The sequence below is a fragment of the Kogia breviceps genome, chromosome 14, assembly GCF_026419965.1.
Source record: "Kogia breviceps isolate mKogBre1 chromosome 14, mKogBre1 haplotype 1, whole genome shotgun sequence".
Taxonomy (NCBI): Eukaryota; Metazoa; Chordata; class Mammalia; order Artiodactyla; family Physeteridae; genus Kogia; species Kogia breviceps.
In genome coordinates this window covers 16,128,449-16,150,047 of record NC_081323.1, presented here as the reverse complement: position 1 = coordinate 16,150,047, position 21,599 = coordinate 16,128,449, and the positions used below count along the sequence as shown (strand labels likewise).

At 48.0% G+C, this 21,599-nt stretch overlaps 1 protein-coding gene across 5 annotated transcripts in view; it reads left to right on the top strand.

Annotated features, from left to right (window-relative positions):
* The first annotated feature begins 4,745 nt into the window (after positions 1-4,745).
* Positions 4,746-21,599, top strand: part of TOX2 (TOX high mobility group box family member 2) — a 135,375-nt gene continuing 118,521 nt past the window's right edge. For 2 of the 5 annotated variants that reach the window (XM_059037805.2, XM_059037802.2), the window contains exon 1: positions 4,746-4,930. In XM_059037805.2, the coding sequence (XP_058893788.1) occupies positions 4,832-4,930 (99 nt within the window). In that variant the 5' untranslated portion in view covers positions 4,746-4,831. Of the gene's footprint in view, positions 4,931-5,769; positions 6,244-21,599 lie in introns of those variants that run through there. The other 3 variants (XM_067012659.1, XM_067012660.1, XM_067012657.1) reach the window with 3 other exon arrangements.

The following is a 21,599-nucleotide window of genomic DNA, read 5'->3' as shown; positions in this document are numbered from 1 at the left end:
CTTGCCTCAGAATCAGCTTTTGGAAGACCCCAACTAAGAGAGGTGAGCTTTTCCCTGGGGACCTCTTTTTTCCACACCCCAATTGAGCTTGCCATATCCCATCACATCTAAGCCTGAGTCAGATTTTATGCACACTGGCCACTGGGAGGGAAGAGACAGAGGAGCAGATACTGCGAGGAGTCACCCACATGTGCTAAATTGTGACTCCTCTCACTGGCAAATGTAGCCCATCTGTTCCCTGGAATCTGGACAATTCAGAGGCTTCTTCTTCCTGAGGGTGTGCATGTGTGTGCAGATAGGAAGTCCCTTGAAAACCCTACCTCCCCTGGAAGTGGGCATGAAACATCCATCCTGTATCAGTCACTGGAGGCACCAAGATGAGTGAGCCATCATCCCTGCCCTGGAGATACTCATAGGGCAAATGCGTTATTACGGTTCGGTGAAATCTACACTAACAGTCCTGTGTGCAGACAGTTATTGGAGCAGCAAATTGGAGTAATGAGTTGGATTCTTGGAGAAGTCTTCACTGAAGAAGTGTTACTTCTACTGGGTTTTAGTGAATAAGTTGGAATTTGTTAGGGTTTTCATGGTGGAGGGAAAAGAGAATAAGGTTAAGTATGCCTAGATCCGTAAATCCCCCACCTGGAAGTGACACACATCACTTCTGTTCATGCTCCCTTGGCTAAAGTAAGTCACAAGGTCACACCTAAGCACAAGTGGGTGGGGAAGTACATTTCTACCATGCGTCCATAAGGGAATGATTCAAACTAGCCAATCCTAAATTTGTTTATGCTGCTTTGCCTGTTCCTTTACATGGAAACCACAATAAATGTTCTTGCCTACAATTACTCCCTCTCCCCATGCCTCCTAACTGACCCTGGTGCTTCCCTATGTGGCCCCTATGGCATGGCATGCCTCTCCTCTTGGGAACTGTGAGTAACAAACTATCTTTTCAATGGCAATTGTTTCCTGATCCATTTTCCTTACCATAGCTAAATAATAATAAAATATGTTAGGGCTTCCCTGGTGGCGCAGTGGTTGAGAGTCCGCCTGCCGATGCAGGGGACACGGGTTCGTGCCCCAGTCCGGGAAGATCCCACATGCCGCGGAGGGGCTGCTCCCGTGAGCCATGGCCGCTGAGCCTGTGTTCCGCAACAGGAGAGGCCGCAAGAGTGAGAGGCCCGTGTACCGCAAAAAAAAAAAAAAAAAAAAAAAAAAAAAATATGTTAAAACACATCCCTATTCTGATAGCTCAGCTATTTATGATATCAGAAACTGAGAACTGGAAGACGCATAAGCAGGTACTCTGGGTCCCCAGACTGGATTGCTGCAGGCAGGGCGTGACCAAGCTGGCCTGAACCAGCTGTGAGACTCCCCTCTCCCAGATTCCACCTGGGGTCAAGAGGAAGAGAAACCCCACTCCTGTCCTGAGAACAAAAAATGAGACTGAGGTGTCTCTTTGAGGGGAATGAGTCATCAACTTCCTATCTGATCAATTCCCACAAAAAAGGGCAAGCCCAAGCTTTGGGGTCTGCATGGCTTCCTTACTGGGATCCACTACCAGACTTCCTAGACATCTCTTTGGTGCTGACCTCCCCTCAGGGAAGGGAGTGGACATAGGTGACTGACAGGGTTGGTGTTTGCTGCTGCTGGCCGACCCCAGGGAAGCCAAATGGCTTCCTGAAGTTGACCCACTGCACATGGACCTCCATACTTTGGTGGCTGTTGTTCTACAGCCCTGGCCAGAGTTAGTGAGACCAAGAATGTGGAAATATGGGCTGTGGGAAGTGCTCCAGGTGGGATTCCGGACTTAGGTACTGCTGATTAGTCCTGATATTAACACTGTGATGTTGAAGATTCCTCCCTGGGCTTCATACTTCTCATGTGTAAAATGGCCACAGCAGTCTTATTTCTTGACTCAGAGGATTGCTGTAAAGATTGACCTCCTCAACCCACAACAGAGGTATCTACAAAAATCAAAATGAAATTAAACAAAAAAGCAAGCAAAAAACTACAGCAGGCACTGTAATAAATGGTGAAATATTGATAGCTTTCCTTCTGAGATCAGGAATGGGACAAGGATGCCTGCTATTATTACTTCTTTCCAACATGTACTGGCAATACTAGCTGGTGCAACAAGGTAAGAAAAAGAAATAAAACATTTAAGGATTGTAAAGGAAAAACTAAAACTCATTTTTACAGATGAAATAGAATATGGTATATTTTTTTAAAGGCAAACAATCTACAGATAATTGTTAGAATAAGTGAGTTTGGCAGTGTTGCTGGATACAAGGGCATTATACAAAAATTTACTTCTGTATGTAATATGTTCCAGATCTATATTGCCGAGTGACAAACCATTCCAAAATTTCATGGGTTAAAATAACAATAATCATATATTATCCCTCATGGTTTCTGTGCGTTTTGGATTTAGGAAGCACTCAGCTGGATGTTTCAGAGTTTTTCATGTGGTTGCAGTCAGGTAGTAGATGGAGCTGGAACAGCAGGGGACTGGCTAGGCATTTTCCTCTCTTTTCTTTAGTCTCAAGGTCTCTGCATATGGATGCTCTGTGTGGGTTACTTTAGACTTCTTCAAAGCACAGCAGCTGAGGACATCTTACATAGTGGCTTAGGGTTCCAAAGACAAATGTCCCAAAAGAGTGAGCCAGGCAAAAGATGTATCAACTTTCATCACCTAGACTCAGAAGCCACACAGCATCACTTCTGCTACATTCTATTTGTTAAAACGCAGTCACCAAGACCAACCCTTTTTAAGGGTTAGACTCCACCCCTTTGGAGGATGTCAAAGAATTTGCTGACTTATTTTAAAACTTCCACACTGTACTGGCAACAAACAGATAATTTAAAAATATATATATAAAGGAACCACTGACAATAGCGTCAAAAACATAAAATACCCAGGACTAAAAGTAATAAAAGATGTGCAAGTTCTCTACATAGGAAACTATAAAACATTGCTGAGATGATTTTTTAAAAAACCTAAATAAATGAAGGGACATACCATGTTTATGGATAGGAAGACAATGTTGACAATGTCAGTTTTACCCAAATTGATCCAAAGATTGAAGGTGCAAATGCAAATGTCAAGAACAGTCAAGGCATTCTCGAAGATAAAAGTGGGTAGATTCATGCTATGGGACATTAAGACTTATTATAAAACTATAGAAATTCAGACTGATAATGGCACAGTGAGAGACAAATAGGGTAATGGAAGAGACTAGAAAATTCAGAAACTGTCCAATGCACACATGGACTACCCGATTTATGACAAACTTAACACTGCAGAGAAGTGGGAGGAAAGGTGATCTTTTCAATAAATACTGCTGGGTCAGTCAGTTGGATGTCCAGATGGAAAAAAAGGAGAGAGGCCAGTGGGAAATTCCTTCTAATGAGATATGGCAATGAATTCTAGAAACAATGACTGCTGAAATTTATTTAGAAGTTCTTTCCTTTCTGCGCTGTAATTTCCTTCTGTTGTTCCCAAACCTTTAGTGAAAGCCTGTTTCCCATACCTGTCTTGTATTAGGGGATCTTTATGGTCACAAATAGTGGTCCTAGCTTGAAGCCAGGACCAGCAAAGCCCAAATTGCAGTTGGGAGCTAAGTTCTAAGCTGGTTCCTGGATGGGCAAGGGGCTCACTCCCTTTTTTCCAGATAGTATCTCATGTCCTGCTGCCACCCAAGAATCCCATTCTAATTCACTTCTGCCTCCTGGCCTTGCACCCTTCCCAGCAAGGCATCCCCATTGTGCCAGAGCCAGGAAGGCAGAGGGCAGTGGTGGCCCAGTCAGTGGGAGGTGAGGGAGTAGAGACTGTTAGAGTAGCCAGTTCTTAGATGGGAAGGGGAGGAGCAACAGGCCAGCTGCCAGCAGGTGATGTGAGGACTTAGGGGGCTTTTTTTTAACGTGTGTGTGTGTGTGTGTGGAGGGGGAGACTGTTTCAGTCACCTCTCTGTCCCACCATGGGAGCCATCTCATTTCCATTCTTCTCTCACTCCAGAAGACCATGGTGGTGGTGTTGGTCGTGGTGATGCGGGTGGCAGATTCTGGACTCTTCCCCAGAACTTCACTTTCTAGGCTATTTCTACGGCCCTCTCTCTGTCATTAAAGGGGGAAGGATCCTTCTGCCTTCTCCGGGTGGTTTCAGTTCTAGATCCTCTGGGGGCAGCGGAGCCCACGCCATTACCGACGACGCCACAAGTCCTTGCCTCAGTTTCCTCATATGTAAAGTGAGAATTTAAGCAGCAATCCTCCAGGGCCACTCTCGCAGTGACTCAGATCAGTGGGACACGGAAGGAGAACATCCTAACGTCAGCCTCGGGCTCTGGGCCGCAGCCCCAGGGTAAGGCAGCACCCATCTCCGATAGTGTGCCTTCCCTTCCGCCACATTTAGGGCTCAGCGACGCCCTAAATATCTAGGGCGGGGAGTGTCCCGCTTCTGGGGAGGGGTGTCGTACAGGCTTCTCCCTCTCTTCACCCTTGGTGGCCGAAGGCGGGACGGGAAAGGGCCGTCTGGACCGGCGCGCAACCCTCCGGAACCCCCGGGGGCAGAGAGCCAGGCGGGGGACCCGGCGTCTGCCTGGCCCGCGGGAGGAACCTCCCCACCCGGGTCCGGGCCCCAGGCCCTCCGCTGCGCCCGAGGCCGGAACAATAGCGCGCGCTGGCGGGCGGGGGCGGGGCGCTCCGCCGGGCGCCGCCCCCGCCCCGCCCCCCGCGCTCCCACACTAGCTCGCACACTGGCTCGCACACTGGCTCCCACCCGCCGCCCGCCCAGGCACTGCCCGCGGGAGCCGCCGCCGCCGCCGCGCCCGCCATGGACGTCCGCCTGTACCCCTCGGCGCCCGCGGTGGGTGCGCGGCCCGGGGCCGAGCCGGCCAGCCTGGCGCCCCTGGACTATTACCACTGCGGCAAGGTAGGCGGGGGCGGGGTGGGGGCTCGGGAGGGCGGGGCCTGCCCGCGCCTTCGGACCCAGAGCCGAGCCAGAGCGCCCCGGGCTGGAGCGCGGGCAGCAGTACCCCGGCGGCTCGGGACGCGGGCGCTCTCGGGGACACACGCGGGGAGATGCCGGCGGTGCCGACGCGCGGGGACACGCACCCATCAGCCCCGCCGACGGGCACATGCCACTCACGCCGATCCCCTGGCGGTGACACTCACGCCCAGAGTTGTTGGGATCACAGGCAGAAGTCACCCCGACAGTCACTCACACGATGTCACAGTGACACACACTCACCCACGTCCCCCTGAGAGCCTCGCATGCATTCACAGGCCGACACACAGTGACCCACTGTCACACACACAGCCATCCTGCTTACACTACCGTCCCACACAAGTCACCCTGACAGTCATTTATTTCTACACAGCCACACGCAGTCGCTCACCCACCTGCGCTGTCACACCGCCACATGCAAGCCACCCGTTCCCACACTACGACGCCACACACCGCGTTCCATGCCCCCATCCGCCGTCACACGCAGTCACAACTGGGGACAGGCACACAAAGAAGTCGCTCCGACAGTTACTCGCTCACGCTCCCAGTGACTCGTCGCACGCTGTCACCCGTAGCCACCCCATGGACGGGGAACCTCAGGCACCCTAATCGCCCTGACAGCCACACAGTCACACGCGGTCACACCCGGGGTCAGCCGCGGCCACCACACCGCCCCTCCCCCACCTCGGCCGTCCACACTCGCGCGTGGGCGTTTTAACTTCTCGGCGCCGCAGCGCACTAATTGGGCCGTTTGGTAATCGGTTGTCACCGCCCGGCGGGGCCTCGGATTGCGAGCTGGCCATAGCCCAGCGAGGCCTGCCCCTTCCCGGGAGCGAGGCCTGTCCCCTCCCTGCTGGGGCTGCGGTGAGGGACACCCCTTCTTTCCCGAGATCGCCGCCTCCACCCTCAGCCAGGTCCCAGCCCTGCTGCATCGGGCGCGATGCGAGCTCGCGCGCCTGGAAGCCCGGACGGGCGGCGACCGACCCCTCTCCCCGCGCCGAGCCCAGCCCGGGACGCTGAGGTGCAGCGGGGCCGTGCGCGTCTCCTCCCTCGCCCGGGAGGGAACTTTCGAACTTAGTTAGGAAGCCGGACGGTCCGTGCGTCCGCAGGTCTGTGCGTTGGTCCGGGGCCGGCCGGAGCCGAGCGCGGCTTTTCGTCACTCGGAGCCCGGATTGAACGGCGCGCGTGGGTTTCCCCGAGGCCCTGGCGCAGACGCGCGGGCTCCATGGCACTGTGTGGTGAGTGCGCGTCGGGTGGCTGGGTCGGCGGCCCTTCGGGGCCTTAACCCCACCTCATGGGCTTTTCGTCAGGCTTCTTGCTGTGGCGATGCTGCGGGGAGGGGGCGTCCCCGCGCGGAACCTGGGGCCGCCCAGGCTGAGTGCGTCCTCAGGCCTTGGGGAGCGGCTTCTGGACTCTGGGGGCAGAGCCCTGCTTAGTTCGCCTGGGGCTTGGGGTGGGGTCCGGAGCCCTCAGGGCCGGGGGCAGCGTGGGCCGGGGGCAGGCGGCAAGTGAGGTCTCTCGGAGGATGGGGAGATTATCTTTTGTCCGGTGACGGGCAAAGTTAGAAGCTGAAGAGGGGGATGGTGTCTTCAAGAGAAGGCCGGTTCTCGGGCTGCTTCCATCTGATGGAGGAAGAATTGATTAGAAGTAGCAAGTGGAGTCTTTAGGAAGGAGAAGACGGTTGGGTTTGGAGCAGGTCGTCTATCTTCTGCCCTTGGCTTTGTTATTTTTTAAAATATGAAGTTGGCAAGGTTCCAGCTCATGGTTTGGGGGCAGGGGTGAGATTGGGGATTTGGGCCTCAGAGTCTGGTTGGATGGTTGCCCCTCGCCTGCAGTGCTCCTTTTGGGGGTGGTGTTTCTGTAAACCCCATCAGAGTGGGGTGGCCTCATAAGGGGGCCTTTGGGAGGTGGAACTCAGCCGAGGCCCCTGCTTTATTCTGATGCTCTGTAAAGCTCTGACTCAGCACCAAGAACCAGTGTAAAACCCTGGTGGGAGGGAACCAATCAGGGAGTCAGAAGCTGATGATTCTGGTTTCTGTCTGTGAACTAGGACCCCTGACCCAGAGCTGAGGGTGTGTCCAGGTGGAGGAGGATGGCAGCTGGGCCGCTAAGATAGGTGAAAGAAAGGTCTGACATTGCATTTGGACGTGGGATTTGCTTCTCGATCCTTCAGCCTCATGGCAGGGTGAGGCAGAGGGAGTCACTTGGCTCAGGGAGGGGTGGGTCACAAGCCTGTCGGTAGCAGATCATCAGTGGGCAGTCGCCTTCAGGGCTGGCGGTTGCGGAGTGGGGCAAGTTGTGCCGAGGAGCTGATGTTGAGGGACTGGGGAGGCTCCGTCCTTACAGCTGGTCACTCTCAGAACTGGAGGGGAAACAGGCCCAAGATGCAGCCATGACCACAATTGGGGTCTATAGACTGGGCTGCAGAACCAGGACACAGCCTGCACATTGGGGGCTCGGTCCCTGGAGCCCAGATAAGAGGTTTGTCCCCACAGGGCCTGAGAAACACAAGGGCAAGCCTTTGCCAAGTGATGCTGGACAGCCATGGGGCAGTTGACCTGGAAGGGCCCTTGGCGACCATTCCCTTGGTGACTGTCCCCTTAGCGATCCTCTAACACAGAGATTCCAGCCTCTTTAAACCAAAGTCATGAGCAGTGGCTGTTCTTTGGGTATCTTTTGTTTAAGAAGATACACAATGATGCAAAGCTGCTGTGGTTTCATTTTTGCTTTGAAATAGATGTTTATTAATCACTGTAATATTAGCATGCATTTGAAAAATAGCTTACAAGATATGAAACTGCACATTACTTATTTTATGTAGTAATGGCGCCTGGTGAGCGTAGGGGTTTGTGGCCCTGTAGCCCTGTCTGTGGCCCCCTACTGGGAACCATTAATCCCCTCCTCCTTCCTTCACACAAGGGGAAACTGAGTCATGGAGTAGTATACTCATAGGTTACATAGCAAATGAAGAGCACAGCTGAGGCCTGAACCCAAGTTTCTGGACTCCCAGCTTGACACTTGTCTGGCGTTCCCCACACGTCTCTGTCATGGTTTGGGGGTTAGGAGTCATGATGTCCTTCTAGGGTAACTATGAAGTCCCTTCATTAGGGTTTTGGCAAGGTTTTTTTATCAGGCTGGGGGCATTGCCTGGGGCTTCCTGCTCAACCGTGGCAGACTAATGGAAACTGGCCATTGGGACTGGGCAAACCTGGATTCAAATCTCTGCTTGTGGCTTTGTGGCCTAGGACAAATGATTTTAGCTCATTGAGATATGATTTACATACAATAAAATGCAAATTTTAAGTGTACTGTTCCATGAGATTTGACAAATATAACCACACATGTAACCACTATCCCAATCCAGATATAGAACATTTCTGTCACCCCAGAAAGTTCCCTCATTCTCCTTTCCAATCAGTACCCCCTACCCCTAGAGGAAACTACTTATCTAATTTCTATTATCAATGCTTTATTTAAGTTCAGTTTAAGTGTACTAAGTTAATTTAAGTTTTAGAACTTATGAAGCATATACATTTTTGCATTTGGGTTCATTTTGCTCAACGAAGTGTCCTTAAGATTCATCCATGTTGTGTATGTCAAAAGGTTTTTCTATTTTATTTAGTAATATTACATCGTACAAATATAGCACGATTTGTTTATTTGTTCACCTGCCGATGGACATTTGGGTTTGTTTCCATGTTGGGGCTGTTATAAATAAAGCTGCTGTGAACATCCTTATACAAGTCTTTCTGTGAGTGGGACAAATTATTTAATATCTCTGAGCCTCAGTGTCCTCTTGAGGACAACATTGTCTACCTCTGAGGTTCGGGAGAGTTAAGTGAGTTGTTATAAGATAGGAAAGTTCTTGACACATACCAGCTACTGATTAGATAACAATGCTATCAACCACCTGGGACCTACTCCAGCAAGAGGCTTAGCATCTCTGTGTCCCAAGTATCTTTCATCCCTGGTCCAAACATCCTGGGTACAAGGCCAACCCAGGATGAACCCAGGGTGTTCAAGGCCAACCTGGGTACCACTTTCTCCATGCAGTGCTCCATGGCCAACAACGGTTTTTCTCCAGGCACACCCCATCACCCCAAGAACTGGGGTTCAAAACTGCATGGGTTTTGACATGTTCTGTCATCCATCATTCAATCAACATACAGTTATCGAGCACCTCTTGGTGCTAGGCACTGCACTAGACAACTGATGGTACAGCAGTGAAACAAAGTGACACATATTGCTACCCTGTGGAGCTTACATGTCAGCATAGGAAGTTATAAATATATGGGTGAGATCGATATGGTATTGTGACTGATGCCGTCATTACAACTATGGAGAAAGATGAAGCAGGGAAGAGGGTTAAGGGTATTAGGTCCAGGGGCCGGTTTGCAGTTTTAAGTAGGGAGGTTGGAGAAGGCCTTGTGGTCTAGATCAGTAGGTCTCAAATTTATGTACCCATTAAGAATCATCTGGTAAGATCTGAAACAGAAACAGATTCCTGGGCATCCCTTCCTGCCCTGAGATTCAGCTGATTTGTGCTGGGGTCCTGAGGGTTTGCATCTCTGATGAGCGCCCAACCATGCTGCTGCAGCTCTGGAGACCACACATTATATAGCAGCGGTTTGGTTGTTTGTATACAGGCTTTTGTGGGCTCCCACCAGGCAGGAACCATGCCCAGCACCTGGCACAGTGCCTGACCCATAATTACTCAGGAAATTGTGCTGGCGGGTGAATGATTCAACTCTCCACCCACACAGCTCTGGGCACAGCATCTTGCCCCTGGATAGGATCTAGACAAGCTTGGTTAGTGAATGATTGGAGGCTCCTTATGGCAAAAATCCATGAAGTGGAAGTTGCTGGTCCCACCTCACTCAGACTTAAGATATGAGACACCCGCTCAGCAACCCTAGTAGATGAGGTCCCCGCAGCATCTTTCTGCTGGGGCACAGGTGGCTGTGGATGGGTCCTGGGGAAGGAGCCCTGGGCTGGTTGGTCCTGGGGGAACTCTGGAAGGGTGCCTCCGTCTCTGTTAGGAAGATTTTTTACTTTCTGTCTGAAGGTGCTGCCTATAGCCCCCCCGCCAGTGTGTCCCAGAGGCTCCTCAAGGACCACACTTCTGTACCTTACCAGTGTCCGGAGCAGCAGCCCAGGCCTGACACAGCCCCTACCCCTGCCCGCCCCCCCCCCCCGACCCGGCCCTGTCTGCTGGGTGACCTTGAGCGTGACAGTGCCTTTCTCTGGGCCTCTGTTCCCTCTGTGCAAAGGGAGAGCACATTAGTGACCATTAGGTCATGAGATGGGGAGCTATGATGTGGAAATATAAAGAAATAAAGTCTGGGGCATGTCCTTTATAACTGTAGAGTGTGGTGCACCGGCAAGGATGAGGATGATGCTTTTTGAAGAGATAGGCCCTTATATGCATCAGAGGGTAGGAACCACCGTGTCTGTCTACCTTTACTTTTGTGTTCCCAGAGCTTGCCTGGCACATAGGTGCTCAGTAAATATTTGCCGAATGAACAAATTCAGGGCTGGCCTGTTTTCCCCTGTGGCTTGAGGAACTTAGCATCTGTTTGGCTCTTATAATCCGAAGACTTTGCGGTGAGCACATCGTGTCCAGAGCAGGGCATGGCAGGGGCCAGGAGTCTTTTGGTTGACCTGACATTCCTAGAAGAAGTTCCCTGAGTAGGCCCAGGGAGCGGAGCCCAGCATGGAGAGCAGCCAGTAAAGTGGGAAGAGCCTCACCTGCATCCCAAGGATCGCCCTGCAGGGTAGCTGCCAGCTCCGTGTGATTCTGTAGGGTGTTTATTTTGCTTCTCAGATTTCCCAGCGCTGGTCTCAGGTTAGGAAGGCAGTGTAAATTCTGGGACCTGGCAGACCTGGGTTTGAACATTACCTTACCATCTTCAGTACAGGCAAGTTATTTCACCTCCCTGTGCCTCAGTCTCTGCATCTGGAAAATGGGCACATCAACACCTCCCCCACAAGGTTGCCATCAGAGCTGGAAATCCTGCCTGTAAGGTACTCAGCCCCAGCAGGAAATGCTTTCATTTCTATTCACAAAGAGAAGCACAATTGAAAGTTAAAATGCAAGAGGAATCTAGTTTCAGCACTGGCTGCTGGGGGAAGGGTCTTCCAAACAGCTGGCCTTTCCATGCCTTGGTCTCTGGATCTGATTTTCCGGCGCCTAGGGTTTGAAGAGGTCTCTGTGCAGCATTCTGGACAGACAAGGAGCTGCTCCCTTCCTTTGCATCTTTCTTTTTCCTTCTTGAATCTGTGTGGGAGGGGAGGTGGGTTTAGGAGGCAGAGAAGACTGGTTCAGATTGCAGCTGCACCGTTCATCAGTGTGGGCCGCTGACCTTGTGCACATCATTCAACTGCTCCAAGTCTCAGTTTTCTCATCTGTACAAGGGGACAGTAATGCGTTCCTCGTATTGTTGCTATGAAGCTCAGATTAAAGTAACAGACATAGAAGTTCCCTCTAATGTAGAACAGTGTTTCCCAGCCTCAGCAATATTGACATTTTGGACCTGACAGTTCCTGTCTTGGGGGTTGTTCCATGCATTATAGGATGTGGAGCATCATCCCTGGCCTTTACCAGCTGGATGTTAGCAGCACCCCGCACTCTAGTCACGACAATCAAAAATGTTTCCAGGGCTTCCCTGGTGGCGCAGTGGTTGAGAATCCGCCTGCCGATGCAGGGGACACGGGTTCGTGCCCCGGTCCGGGAAGATCCCACATGCCGCGGAGCGGCTGGGCCCGTGAGCCATGGCCGCTGAGCCTGTGTGTCCAGAGCCTGTGCCCCGCAACGGCAGAGGCCACAGCAGTGAGAGGGCCGCATACCACAAAAAAAAAAAAAAAAAAAAAAAAAATGTTTCCAGACTTTGCTAAGTATTCCCTGGGCGGGGAGGCAAAATCACCCCTGTTTGAGAACCACTAATCTGGAAAGTATGGTACAGGTAAACTAGGAGATGATGGTGATGAGAGTGGCAGAGCTTTGGGGCTTGTGCTTTCTGTTTGATATTTTAGTCCTGTGTCTCCTTGTCAGCAAATCCTGTATCCACGTGGTTGACAGTTATCCTATTTATTTATTTACATGGACCAAAAACCTACATAGTGATTTTCCAGCATGGTTTGGGAGCAGCAGTAAAAACACATGGTAAGTAATTATTAACTTAATGAGTCGTGGTAAACTGTAATTTTATATCTTAGTGGAAACATGTTGTATAATATGGGATAATAAATTTTGTTCAATTACCCTGATGCTTAAACTTGCTACCGTACAGTAGCGATTTCTGGTTCCTGCTAGAATGAGCAGCAAGCTTGTGGCTTTTCAGTGTGTAATGACCTGTTTCCTGCTGGGTTTTCCAGATGTTCAGCAGGTTTTAATGAGTGCCTACTGTGTGTTAGGGGATTCAGCCCAGTCCTGAAGGTGCAGGGACTCAATAGGAAACTCGGCTTTCCTAGATGAAAGGCTGTGTGGATCTGTAATATACTGGCTCGAAAGACAGTCATAATTAAATATATAATTGTTGTCTGGGGAAGTGATAGTAGTGTCAGAGGTGTAGGAAGGCTGCACATGGCAGAGTCTTACAAGGAACACCAAGCAGGCTACATGGGGGGCATGCAGAGTGGTGGGAAGGCATTCTAGGCAGAGGGGCACCCGTTGCAAGGTGGCTTGGAGGGGATTTGGGGATACTGTCAGCCTAAGTCAGGGAGTGCTGCCTGCAGGGGAGAGGGATGACAGCAGGAATCATTATACGGAGGGAGGGTCGCATCCCAGCTGGTTGGGTTTTGTTTGTTTGTTTGTTTTGTTTTTTTTTTAACATCTTTATTGGAGTATAACTGTTTTACAATGGTGTGTTAGTTTCTGCTTTACAACAAAGTGAGTCAGTTATACGTATACATATGTTCCCATATCTCCTCCCTCTTGCGTCTCCCTCCCTCCCACCCTCCCTATCCCACCCCTCTAGGTGGTCACAAAGCACCGACGGAGCTGATCTCCCTGTGCCATGCGGCTGCTTCCCACTAGCTGTCTGTTTTACGTTTGGTAGTGTCTATATGCTGGTTGGGTTTTAAGTAGAAAGGTGCCTTGGAGCCAGAGTTATGGTTCAGAGTATGGAATGTTTCATGTTGCTGGATCCAGACCATTGTTGGTCACTGTCTCTTGGTCTTCTGCTGTGGGAAAGTTTTTTGGTGGAGAGTTTAACATTTTATAAACGCCTACAAAATATCCTTCAGTTGTATGAAACTGGGGTTTATCATAAGTAGGCATCCTATTATTTTACTGCAGTATAGTTGATTTACAATATTGTTTTTGTTTCAGGTGTACAACAAAGTGATTTAGTTTTATATATATATATATTTTTCAGATTCTTTTCCATTATAGGTTATTACAAGATACAGAATATAGTTCCCTGTGCCATACAGTAAATCCTTGTTGTTTATCTATTTTATGTGTAGTAGCGCGTATCTCTTAACCCCATACTCCTAATTTATCCCTTCTCCCCCTTCCCCTTTGGTGACCATAAGTTTGTTTTCTATGTCTGTGAGTCTGTTTCTGTTTTGTAAATAAGTTGATTTGTATTATTTTTTAGATTCCAGATGTGAGTGATGTCATATAATATTTATCTTTCTCTGTCTGACTTACTTCACTTAGTATGATATTCTCTAGGTCTGTCCATGTTGCTGCAAATGGAAATATTTCATTTTTTAATGGCTGAGTAATATTCCATTATATACGTGTGTGTGTGTGTGTGTGTGTGTGTGTGTACACACACACACACACCACATTTTCTGTATCCATTCATCTGTTGTTGGACATTTAGCTTGCTTCCATGTCTTGGCTTCTGTAAATAATGCTGCTATGAACATTGGGTGCATGTATCTTTTTGAATTAGAGTTTTCATCTTTTCCAGATATTTACCCAGGAGTGGGATTGCTGGGTCATATGGTAACACTATCTTAGTTTTTAAAGTAACCTTCATACTATTTTCCATAGTGGCTTCACCAATTTACATTGTGCTATGAGAAAGTTTAATGACTTGTGTTTGATTTCCCCCAGTAGCCAGGGATGCTCTGCTTCTCAGACTTTAGTGCCACGGAATCACCTGGAGGGCAGTTAAAATACAGAATGCTGGTGCCACCCCCAGAAGTTCTGATTCAGTAGGTCTGGGGAGGAGTTGAAAATGTGCAGTGCCAACGAATTGGTATGTCAACAAGTTGGTGACGCCAGTGCTGCTGGTCTGGGAAGCACACTTAGAGAACCCAGCTCTCGTCTAGAGAGGATTTTCCCGCCTTGGCCTAGGACAGTAAGGATGCACTGCTGGCCTGGGGCATGTAGCCCTAACTTGGACGTGGTCAGGTGTCCCAGAGACTCCTGCCTTTTTCAGGACCCCTGTGGGTCATGGGGAGCGTCTCCTTCACCTCGGAGAGAATCTTACATTGGACTCCCTGGAAAAAGACTCTGATATGGAGAGTTGCCTGTGGAAGGTGTATCTGGGGGAAAGTCCTGAGGAGGTGCACCTTGAAGGGAGTAAGGGAAGCATGGTTAGGCAGAGGGAGATGCTGGCTTGGGATCCAGTTAATGATGAAAGCATCCCACAGGGACCTTTGGAGCTGGACTCCAGTTTGTCTCAAACTGAGGCAAGGGAGCCGCCCATTCCTTTGATTCTTGCATCCTCTGGTCACTGGCTTCAGGTGGCCCCCACGGGGTATAGCTGTGAGCCCAGAAGTTAGGGAATGAATGGGTGGAAAGGGAAGCACCACAGTGTCCATTTCAGAGAGCTGCATTTGGGGGAGAAAACTCACCTTCCTCTTGTTTCCCAAGAAATCAAGGGTCAGCATATTGCCGATTAAATTTTAGAGACTTTTGAGTCACTTGCTAGATTCTTCTTTGCTTCATGCTGTGAGGGAGAGCTGGGAGATAACTGCTTCTTAGGTCCGAGTGAAGAAAAATGATAATTAATGGAATTTTCTGGGGCCCAAGGAGATTCTCTTACACATTCCTAGGTAGGATTCCAGAGTTCTTGCACTGAGATGTCGCACATTTTCCTGTGTGGTAGGGAGGACTCCACATTGATTTCTGAGGAGCTTCTGGGCCATGCCTGAGTGAGTCACATCTGGGCAGGGGACCGTGGCTTTCTCTTTGGACTGGAGTCCTGTCACATTCTTCAAGAGCCTTTTTGCCCTGCCTCTACCTCAGGGTAGGTCAGCATACATGGTGGCCCCTTTATCAATCTTTCAGCTTTTCTGAGCAACCAGGAAGCTCAGAGGCAAATGCCTGTGTCACTTGTAGGCATGACATAGGATATCAGGGGACATCTTTTTTTTCTTTTAATTTTTATTTATTTATTTTTGGCTGAGTTGGGTCTTCGTTGCTGCGCACGGGCTTTCTCTAGTTGAGGTGAGCGGGGGCTACTCTTCATGTGGTGCGTGGTCTTCTCATTGCGGTGGTTTCTGTTGTGGAGCACGGGCTCTAGGCGCACGGGCTTCAGTACTTGTGGCGCACGGCTCTAGAGTGCAGGCTCAGTAGTTGTGGTGCACGGGCTTAGTTGCTGTGTGGCATGTGTGATCTTCCTGGACCAGGGCTCGAACCCGTGTCCCCTGCATAGCAGGTGGATTCTTTTTTTTTTTTTGTAACATCTTTATTGAAGTATAATTGCTTTACAGTGGGGTGTTAGTTTCTGCTTTATAACAAAGTGAATCAGCTATACATATACTTATATACCCATATCTCCTCCCTCTTGTGTCTCCCTCCCACCCTCCCTATCCCACCCCTCCAGGTGGTCACAAAGCACCGAGCTGATCTCCCTGTGCTCTGCGGCTGCTTCCCACTAGCTATCTATTTTACATTTGGTAGTATCTATAAGTCCATGCCACTCTCTCACTTTGTCCCAGTTTACCCTTCCCCCTCCCCATGTCCTCAGGTCCATTCTCTACATGTGCATCTTTTTTCCTGTCCTGCCCCTAGGTTCTTCATATATTTTTTAAAAATTCCATATATGTGTGTTAGCATATGGTGTTTGTTTTTCTCTTTCTGACTTACTTCACTCTGTATGACAGATTCTAGGTCCATCCACCTCACTACAAATAACTCAATTTCGTTTCTTTTTATGGCTGAGTAATATTCCATTGTGTATATGTGCCACGTCTTCTTTATCCATTCATCTGTTGATGGACACTTAGGTTACTTCCATGTCCTGGCTATTGTAAATAGAGCTGCAGTGAACATTGTGGTACATGACTCTTTTTGAATTATGGTTTTCTCAGGGTATATGCCCAGAAGTGGGATTGCTGGGTCATATGGTTGTTCTATTTTTAGTTTTTTAAGGAACCTCTGTACTGTTCTCCATAGTGGCTATATCAATTTACATTCCTACCAACAGTGCAAGAGGGTTCCCTTTTCTCCACACCCTCTCCAATATTTATTGTTTGTAGATTTTTAGATGGTAGCCATTCTGACTGGTGTGAGTGATACCTCATGCGAGTTTTGACTCGCATTTCTCTAATGATTAGTGATGTTGAGCATCCTTTCATGTGTTTGTTGGCCATCTGTATATCTTCTTTGGAGAAATGTCTATTTAGGTCTTCTGCCCATTTTTGGATTGGGTTGTTTGTTTTTTTGATATTCAGCTTCATGAGCTGCTTGTAAAGTTTGGAGATTAATCTTTGGTCAGTTGCTTCATTTGCAAATATTTTCTCCCATTCTGAGGGTTGTCTTTTCGTCTTATTTATGGTTTCCTTTGCTGTGCAAAAGCTTTGAAGTTTCATTAGGTCCCATTTGTTTATTTTTGTTTTTATTTCCATTTCTCTAGGAGGTGGGTCGGGTCAAAAAGGATCTTGTGTGATTTATGTCATAGAGTGCTCTGCCTATGTTTTCCTCTAAGAGTTTTATAGTGTCTGGCCTTACATTTAGGTCTTTAATCCATTTTGAGTTTATTTTTGTGCATGGTGTTAGGGAGTGTTCTAATTTCTTCTTTTCCATGTAGCTGTCCAGTTTTCCCAGCACCACTTATTGGCAGGTGGATTCCTAACCACTGCGCCACCAGGAAAGCCTTCATGGGACATCTTTTGCTCATTAACTCACTCCCAATTTCATTTCATTCTTTTATAATTTCCCCCTTTGTCTTGGGTCCTGCCATTCTTTGTTTTTTTTTAAAAAAATTGTTTTTATTCTCTATAAAATACACAGAAATATATTAGAATAAAAAAAAGTAGAGCCCCCTCTCATTCTCTTTCATTTTCCCCACTGCCCTCTCAGCCCTGCTCCCCAGGGCTAACCACTGAGGCAAGTGTGGTGGGTATACTTCCAGGCGTAACCATTCTTCAGTTCAGTACTTCTAATAAGTTTATTGTTTCTATTTCTGTAATCACTTTTTCATTTCTCAGAATTCTGTATTGTTTCTTGATTGAGCTTATGTTCTAGTAGCCCATTCTTTTTTTTATGGATATGTGAATATCTTGAATCTTTTTGAAGATAATGTTTCAGTTTTTTAAAAAAGTTATCTTCTGTTTGCTGCATTACCTCTGTTTTCTTGCTGGTTAGGTCTTTGGTTCACTTCCTGGTCTCTCTTGTATGCTGATATTTTCTACAAATGCCTGGTGATTCTTGGTTGACATTTGTGAACAAGGGTCTAGATTGATCTGTTCTGTCGTTTTAAGTTTCCTCAACATCTGTGAAAGCCATGAGCATGTGTGTAGGCAATGTGAATGTTGATTTTAGGTGCCCTGGGTGGGGCCTGTGTGTAGACACTTAAAGCTGGAGACTTCTCCTAGAGCATGGGACAAGCTCACTTGAGGTTGGGGACATCTGTTTCTCTTATCAGCCAGCAATTACCCATGGGCACTGGTGCACTTTGTTTTTCCTGCATCGTGTCCATCCATGGTAAGGGAATCCCTGAGACAGATTTCTCATTTAATTAAAGAGTTCTTCTTCCTGGCTTTAGCCTCAGGGCAAAACCAACAGTCAGTTTCTCTGAGGACTGTAGACTAACACAAAGGTCAAGTCACCTCCCCCTGCCCAGGGCTTTGAGCCCCTGCTGCCTGTGCTTTGGGATTTTCTGCGGCTCAGTTAGGAAAATAGCTTTTCTGGAGGTCTTGTGTTGGTGTGCTGGTGCCTTAGAACTAATAGGTTTCATTGTCAAGTCTGTCTCTTCCACTTCTTACTTTCCAGCACCCTCTCAATGTTTCTGATGCCCAGCCCTTTCTTGTTTTCTTATGGGCTCTTTTGGAGTTATTCAGTTTTCATCTCTCTATCTGAATTATGAATATATGTGTGTGTGTACATATGAGTTATGAATATGTGGGTGTATCTACCTCCCCTTTTTTTTGTCATTCTGGTGGGGTTTAGAAGAGGGGAGAGGTAAAAGTATGTGTTCTACCTATCATTTTGAACAAAAAGCCCCCTCTCACAGATTTTTATTTCTAAAATTTGTGCTGTTTTATGGAGAAAAGTAGGGTAGAAATAAGCACAAATTATTCTCAGCATTTACTGCATGTCAGGCTCACACATTCATCTCATCTCGCTGAATCTTTGTAAGAACTATGCTAGGCACATGTGTCCCCATCGTGTCGCTGAGAAGACTGAGATCCAAATAGGTCAAATTACAAAGGGCAGCAGAGGAGCTGGTTGGCAGAGCTGGGGTTTGGCCTATGCCCTCCCTGCTCCTCGCTCCTGCAGCCTCTGTGGTACCCACTGGATCTCTCGCCCTCTGCAGGGATGCAAGAATGGACCAGCTCACCCTTTGTTTTTACTGCATTGCCTATTCTGGGGGCCAAGGGATTCCCAACTGGGCCTCCTGCCTTGGTTTTCAACTTCGAACATCATTTGGTAATAGAATGCCTTCACATTAGAGCTAATTCAAATGTGCTTATCTCGAAGTTGGGCCTAATTTGTAGGAATGATATAGAAACCTGTTGGAAACGAATCCAACTCAGTAGTGTAACCCAGGGTCCATCTCATGCATAAATTTTATTTTTCCACAGAGCTATGTTTTGACTCGAACTGAACTTGATAATGTGGAAGGTGGACCCAGGGCCTTTCTTTGCTCATTTATTCCTCAAAGATTTAATGAGTGCCTATTGGGTGCTACCTACATTATTTAAGGAGGTCCCTTTACCCCACCCCACCTCTATGCATTCTCTGTTCTATATGTCCACCAGAGCTGTAAGTTAATTTTTATACAAAACCAGATAGTGGATTCAAATACAACTTTTGAGTTCTATGGAAGTGCCTGGGTTCATATCCTGTCACTTACAAGCTGTGTGACTTTGGACCTGTCCCTTAACCTTTCTGAGCCTCAGTTATCTCACATAATTGCATTTGCATCTCAGGTTTGTGGTAAGGCCTCTGGGAGATCAGGTAAGTCATCCCCTCCCTCATTCCTGTGCCAGGTGCTGTTCAGGTCAGCTGGGCCCTCGAAGGACAGTGAGCATGGATGTCATCCCAGGTTTTTATGTCTTTTTATAAATTGGAGGTCTAAGGAGATTTTGAGTTCCAAATTAAGTGTAGTGGTGTTTCTGGTTGGGGTGGTCTCGTTTCTCCTCTGTATCAGTTCCCTTCTTTCTCATTGAAGCTCTCACAGGAACCCTTTAAGGTTCAATTAAACATTCAGACTCAAAAGACTCAACACAGGTTACCCTTGGTACCTGTCTCCTTGAAGGACTTGGGACAGGAACCACCTCTTGCCAGCCGGGCACATGATCTGTCCCTCTTCTGTGGGAGTACTTCTAGCAGTGGGCTCTGCGGGAGCCCTCAGAGGTGGCCAACAGCTCTTCTCTTTGTCAGCCCCTGCCCTGCCAGGTTTTAGTAAAGATGCAAGGGAGTGAGACCCACAATGGGTGGGTTTGGAAGCTACCCTGACTTAGAAGCTTTAGTTCCCAAAGGAATATCTCTTGTAACAATTCCATAGTATCCACATCAAGGGTCCCTGCAAGGAGCATGTCAGTTACAAGAGTCACTACACTCAGGGAAACTTTAACTATGGCTTCTTTATCAAATCTTTGTAATTTATTTATAACTTATTTATAGTTCTTTCCAGTCCAGATGCAACTTACCAATCAAGGGTCATTTTACCACAAGCAGAGTTACCTAGTAATATACTTAACATCCTGCCTTCATCAGGTTTCCAAGGGAGTTATGCTAGACAGTTAACAAAGCTGAAATGCTTTTGCAAAAGGGAAAAGGGTTTGGTTAACCCTTTGTCCATATTCGCCATACTATTTTCCCCTGAGGGATGGTGCTTTTCAGCAGTTCTTTTGGAGGGATGAATGAAGCCCTTGGTATGTTTTGAAATGTATCCCATGCTTGTGTACGTTTTCTGATTGATTACAAAAGTCACACTCACACTGTGGCCAAGAGATATGCTTTGGAGTCATACTGGCCTGTGATCAAATTCTGGCTTTGAAACTTATTAAGAGTTAATTCATTTACTCATTCATTCATTCAGCCATGCAAAGGGCATTCACTGCCTGATGTATGCAGGGCTTGGAGGTATATGCCAGGCATGGAAAGGAGATGAAGACCTGGTCCTTGTCCTTGAGAAACCACATTCTAATATATTAGAGAGACAGGCAAAAAGAAACAATTCCAAATGGGTGTGAGACTACTAGGCCAGGCAGGGGGGAGTTAGGGCAGTCTTCTCAGACGAGGGGACTCCTGGCCTGTGCTTGAAGGTGAATTGGCCATGCGAAGGAGATAGGGAAAAGCATTCCAGGTAGAAGGAACAGCACGTGCAAAGCCATCAAAGGGGCCAAGAGTGTCAAGAGATGCGGCTAGAGAGGGGAGCAAGGCCATTTGGAAAGCTACTTATTATCACTGGCCCTCAGTTTCCTCATCTGCAAAATGGGATTACTTGTTGATTAAATTAAATGAGATAATAACGTGTGTTTAAGCATCTGGGATACTTAATTTTAATTCGCTTTCCAAAACTCTCTATGGGTGCCTAAGAGCCGAACTTTGATTTTAAATGAGACAAAGAGAAAAATAACACCCCAAACCTGCAGGGCCTGGTCTCCCACCTATGCAGTGCAAGCATTTCCTCCACTGGCTCTTGTGTTAGTCATTTTACTTGTCTTGTGGATCGATCACTAAATGTTTCCGTGCTGTCTTGGATTATGTCTTATAGTATCAGTGAAGCACATAATTGTGTTTTCCTAAAGACTACACGTTAACACTAAGCCACCACCCTGTTGTGACGTCTTTGGGACAATATTCCCTCTGCTGACAGCCTTGAGTCTGTCCGATGCTTTGTCAACATGTCCTGTCACTTGCTGCTTTGTCTTGATTTTCTGAAAGGTGGCCACCTCCCACATACAAGCTGGGGGCACTTAGCTTTTGGGGACATTCACTATCCGGTGACCACAAGTCACACATCACGATGAGCTGAGGAACCATCCCGACCGTGATGGAGCTCTGTCTGATGTGTAAATTAGATCCTGTCATTTCTCTGAGCAGAATCGCTCATGGGTCTCTGTTGTGGCTTGGTGAGCTCTGCCCAACTGAAATCAGACCTCTGCTTTAAACCTTCCAGTGCTTCCCCTGGTGTGTAGGTAACATCAAATGCCTTTTTTGGTGCAGACATCCCGGTGT